Genomic DNA, 5,121 nt, shown 5'->3' on the forward strand with positions numbered 1-5,121 from the left:
CAGCGGCTTAACCCACTGAGCCACCCAGGCGCCCCAAAGCCCTTCTTTTAAAACACACACACACACACACACACACACACACACAAAGAAAAGAAATCATAGGTGGATACCCATAACACAAACATAAAATCGGAATGAGCTGTGAAAGTAGCCACACATAAAGGAGTACTAATTGTAAAATTCCAGACCAGCTGGAATAGGAATTCGTTAGAAATGCAAATTATCAGCCCCACCCCCATGTATCGCCTTAAATACATTTTCAGGAGATGCCCATGCACACTAAAGTTTGAGAACCATTGGAAAGTACACAAAAAGGCAAAACTAATCACTGCTGTCAGAGATTGGGAGAGCAGTGACAGGCCAGGGGCACCTCCTGGACGCCAGGAATGTTCCGTTGTTCCATCTGAGTGCTGGGTAAGCAAGTGGGCTTAGTTCGGGGGAATTCAACAAGGCATGTCATTATTTATGATGTGTGAAGTTTTCTGTGTATCTGTTATATTTCAATACAAAGTTTAAAAAAGGGAAGAGCTCTGGTTGAAGCCCTGGGAAGGGCAGGGAGAGGGAGGGTCTAGGAGCCCATCTACAGCTCTGCCTTTAACCCACACACAGTCCTTGAGGGATTTCCAAGGGAACCTAAGGTCCTTAGAGTACAGCTCGAGATCACTGATCTGTCCCAACAGAGAGTCAGTGACTTGTCCAAATGTCATGAGGACAGAGGGGGCAGCTCATCAAACTTCTATCCACACCCCACCCCCGCTTAACTTGGGTCTTGGGAAGAAGGCCAAGACTCTAGTGTAGATGATGCCTTTCTCATCCTGGAGCAACTTCCTTTCTGGGAACTGGGTGTCTCCTTTTGGGCAAAGACAATAAAATTCAACCAAGGGGCAGGAGAAGCAGGACTCCTCCTGCCCCCATCCGGATGGCATCACGTGGCTCCCGGGTTAGCAGGCCAGGAAAATCCCAGCCCTTGCACAGTCAGCCTCATATACCTCTCTCTTCACCCACCCTGACACACTCGGCTTCCCTGACCCACCTTGGACAGTCCCCATCACATACTCCCTGGCACAGTTGTGTCCCCCTCAGCTCCCGCCACCCCCCCCCCAGCCATACTGCCAGCCTTTCCCAGAGCTGTAGCCTTGCCCCGTCACTCACCCCAAGCCCAGCATGTCCCTGGGGCCACTGAAATTCCAGGCAGTAGGTGAAGAAACTGAAGAGGACGAGGAGGAAGAGAGCCTGGACTCTGTCAAGGCTCTGACGGCCAAGCTGCGGCTGCAGACGCGGCGGCCCTCATACCTGGAGTGGGCGGCCCGGGTCCAGAGCCAGGCGTGGCGCAGGGCCCAAACCAGACCTGGGCTGGGGGGTCCTGGTGCCCTCTGCGGCTTCGACTCAATGGATTCTGCCCTTGAGTGGCTCCGGCGGGAGCTGGTGAGTCGGGTTGGGTGGGCAGTCATCATTGGGACCCAGGAACCGTGAGCGTGGGGAAGGGAAAACGACAGGCCTCACCTCCAGCAACCGCCCCACTGCTGTGGCTCTGCAAGCTAAGCAGCCATGAAAGGACTTGTCCAGTCATTTATTCAGGGAGACTTGCTGAAGCAGAGTTCCTTCCAATCTACCTACTGCCGACTACTCTTGTAGCTGGCTCTGTAGGCTGCGGGGACAGATCCCTGCCCTTTGGGGGGGCATGGTCTCCCCTACCCTGAGAATTGCTATACCTCCAAGACGCAGTGAAGGACAAAATGAGGCACTGACCACACAGTAGGCAGAAGCTGAGGAGGCCAGCATTATGCAGGTGGCTCTTAACCCCATATGTGCCAACAAAAAGATGTCTAGCCTCTAAATTAGAGACTGCAGTTTAGTCGACCTGGGGTGAGGCCCCCAGGCACCTATATTTGTGTAACAATCGCCCCTTAGTTTTAGAGAAGGATCTGACCGACGGGGAGGGATCAAGCTGGGGCGAGAGCGGGTGGGGAGGACACAGCCTGTGCAAAGACCCAGGGTGTTGACAGGAAGGGAAGACTGACGCGAGCCGCTGTGGACCGGTACAGCGGTCTCACGCCCCCTCTCGGCCGCAGCGGGAGATGCGGGCTCAGGACCAGCAGCTGGCGGGGCAGCTGCTTAGGCTGCGGGCCCAGCTGCACCGGCTGAAGGTGGACCAAGCCTGTCACCTGCACCGAGAGCTGCTGGACGAGGCGGAGCTGGAGCTGGAGCTGGAGCCGGGGGCCGGCCTCGCCTTGGCCCCGCCGCTGCGGCACCTCGGCCTCACGCGCATGAACATCAGTGCCCGGCGCTTCACCCTCTGCTGAGGGGCACCTGCGGGCCTCCTGAGACCTCAAAGGCCCTAGCACCTGGCAAGGGGTGGTGGGAGGGTTGAGGGGCTGTCACTCTTTTGGGAGCATAAAACCCCAGCATCCTGTCACCCCTGCTGCCCTATCTTGGGGAGGGGTGTTTGGAGGAAGGGGAGAAGCTCATGCACCCCCAGGCTCTTCAATAAAGGCCCTCTGTGCTTCCCATCAAGGTCTCCACAGTCATTTACTCGGCCCAAGGTCACTGTGTGTTTGTTGTCTGTAGCTGGGGCCAGGGCTTCCACTACAGGAGAGAAGGCCTGGGCTGGGGGCAGAGGCGAACAGATGGATCCCATCTCTATCCCAGCTCCAGCTCTGTCTCCCTCTCTTAGCAAGTTCAGAACTGGGCAAGAACTTGAAGTCCCATGGGGTGCCTGGGCGGCTCAATGGGTTAAAGCCTCTGCCTTCGGCTCAGGTCATGATCCCAGGGTTCTGGGATCAAGCCCCATATTGGGTTCTCTGCTCAGCAGGGAGCCTGCTTCCTTCTCTCTGTCTGTCTGCCTCTCTGCCTACTTGTGATCTCTGTCAAATAAATCAATAAAATCTTTAAAAAAATAAATAAAATAAAGAACTTGAAGTCCTGAATAACCCCTACGGAAGGTGACAGGTCCACGGGCAGCTGAAGAATGCAGGACCCGGAAACCGGGGTTCCAAACCAGCTCCACTGTGCATTTCTTTTCTTTTTTCTTATTTGAGAGTCAGAGAGAGAGAGAGAGAGAGAAATAGAAAGCATGAGCGGGGGAGAGGCCAAGGGAGAAGCAGATGCCCTCTGAGCAGGGAGCTGGCTGTGGGGTTCGATCCCAGGACGCTGGGATCACGACCCGAGCTGAAGGCAGCTAGGTTCACTGAGCCACCCAGGCACCTCTCCATTACGCATTTCCACCAGACCTTGAGAAGGCCCCTTAAGCCTGAAGCTGTTTGTTTACCTCTCAACTGAAAATGCTGCAATGCTACTTCTACTCCACAGTAGTTGGGGATGTCTTAAATAAGACGACACTCAAAACTGGGCAGCCTGGGTGGCTCAGTTGGTTAAGCGTCTGCCTTCAGCTCTGGTCACGAGCCCTGCATCGGGCTCCCTGCTCAGTGGGGAGTCTGCTTCTCCCTCTGCCTGCTGCTCCCCCTGCTTGTGCTCTCTCTCATGTTCTCTCTCTGACAAATACATAAATAAAATCTTAAAAACAAACACTCAAAACTCATGAACTCTTTCTTGCTTATCCTTGCCATCACCAGTGGTATTAGTACTGTTGTGTGGAGGCCCAGAGATGGACCTTGCTAGGGCTCTGGGTCACTCTATAGGTTTTTAAACACTGCACCTCCTCAGCCTTTGTTTCGGTAGTACCGGCTTTGTCTGACTTTCCAGCTCGGGCTTCCTCTTCCCTCCACCCACTTCCTGTCTCCCCCTTCCCTCTGCAGCTGAGGTACACAGAGCATCAGCTTCCCCCTCACAAACCCCAACAATGCTCTGTGGGCTCCCCTCCCCCAGCCTGCACACTAAGTGTAAGCTCCAGCGGTGGGGACTGTGACACATTTATACTTTCCTGGGGTGGGGAGGAGGTGGGGGGTGGGGGCAGGCCCAGCTCTGGTGCCTCATAGAGCCATGCAGGGTTCCTCATAACACCAGTGACCTGGCACCCGGCCTGTGATGGCCCCACTCCGTCAGCCTGGGTCCCAGGCAAAGGGAAGATTCTTGGCCTGCTCACTGCTTGTGACAAGGTTCCTGTCTCCTGTCTCCTGTCTCTGACAGAAAGTCCTGCCAGTCAGCTGCCTGCGCCTGGGTGCCCGGGCAGGAGTGTTTGTCTGTCTCCCACCTGTTGCAGGAGATGATGGCAGGCCCGACATTTCTAGCAGGGGCTGTGGCTTGCCTCTCCTTGAATGAGAAATCTCGCCCTGATGAGTGGGTGTTACCTGTCTCCTGCCCCCAACAGGGGCTGTTACTCAGTCTTTTTTTTTTTTTTTAAAGATTTTATTTACTTATTTGTCAGAGAGAGAGCGAGTGAGAGCGAGCACAGGCAGACAGAGTGGAAGGCAGAGTCAGAGGGAGAAGCAGGCTCCCCGCGGAGCAAGGAGCCCAACGTGGGACTCGATCCCAGGACGCTGGGATCATGACCTGAGCCGAAGGCAGCTGCTTAACCAACTGAGCCACCCAGGCGTCCCTGTTACTCAGTCTTGAAGCCATAGGGTTGTCCTGCCTGCTTCCTTAAACAGCTTGCTGTCCAGCATTCTGTCTCTCAGAAGGGTGTTAGCTACCCTCTGACTCTTGCCCTGAGACGACATGACAATCGCTGGGCAGCCCTCCTAGCCTGACCTCTGACTCTACCATGGGGTGTTCAGCTCCTCCGCTGATTAGCAGAGATAGTGTTCTCTCCTCTAACTCTGGAGTAGGGTTAACTTTGCCCCCTCTAGACTGTGATGAGAGGGTCATTCCGCTTTCAGACTGTGACAGCAGTGCCACTTGCCTGCTTGCCCCTTGCCCCTTGCCCCTTGCTCCCTGGGGTATAAAGGCTGCCCTTGAATCTCTTCTCCAGGTGCACCGTGGGGGACAGGAGGGAGGTTCCATCAACATCAAAGATCCTCTCAAAAAAAAGATCTTCTCTTCAGCTCCAAGTGCCACCCTGAGGGTGGCCTGGAGATCTCTAGGACCCCCCCAGGGGCTGATGAGTGGGGGGCTATGGCAGCAGGAAGCTTGGGGTGCTGGAGGCTTGTGGTTGGGTTGCTGGGGCCCAGTTGGCTGCGGAGCCCTCAGGAGGAGGCAGGAAGTCAGGGTGGGACGTGGGCGGGC

The 5,121-nt window shown here is 55.4% G+C and overlaps 1 protein-coding gene across 2 annotated transcripts; it reads left to right on the forward strand.

The window, feature by feature from the left end:
* The first annotated feature begins 941 nt into the window (after positions 1-941).
* FAM167B (family with sequence similarity 167 member B) lies at positions 942-2,510 on the forward strand. Of its 2 annotated transcripts, none has more exons than XM_059137728.1 (2): positions 942-1,425; positions 2,007-2,510. In XM_059137728.1, exons 1-2 carry the CDS (start codon positions 1,165-1,167, stop codon positions 2,301-2,303), a joined length of 558 nt encoding a protein of 185 aa, XP_058993711.1. In that variant the 5' UTR covers positions 942-1,164; the 3' UTR covers positions 2,304-2,510. The 2 variants fall into 2 exon arrangements, with proteins under 2 accessions (XP_058993711.1, XP_058993712.1); XM_059137729.1 differs by having other exon boundaries at positions 954-1,425; positions 2,073-2,510.
* Positions 2,511-5,121: the final 2,611 nt, after the last annotated feature.

This window comes from Mustela lutreola, chromosome 10 (assembly GCF_030435805.1).
Source record: "Mustela lutreola isolate mMusLut2 chromosome 10, mMusLut2.pri, whole genome shotgun sequence".
NCBI lineage: Eukaryota > Metazoa > Chordata > Mammalia > Carnivora > Mustelidae > Mustela > Mustela lutreola.

Coding starts and splice junctions, on each gene's coding strand:
- FAM167B (XM_059137728.1), top strand. CDS start 1,165: ATGTCCCTGGGGCCACTGAAATTCCAGGCAGTAGGTGAAGAAACTGAA. Junction 1,426..2,006: donor AGTGGCTCCGGCGGGAGCTG/GTGAGTCGGGTT, acceptor GGGTGTTGACAG/GAAGGGAAGACTGACGCGAG.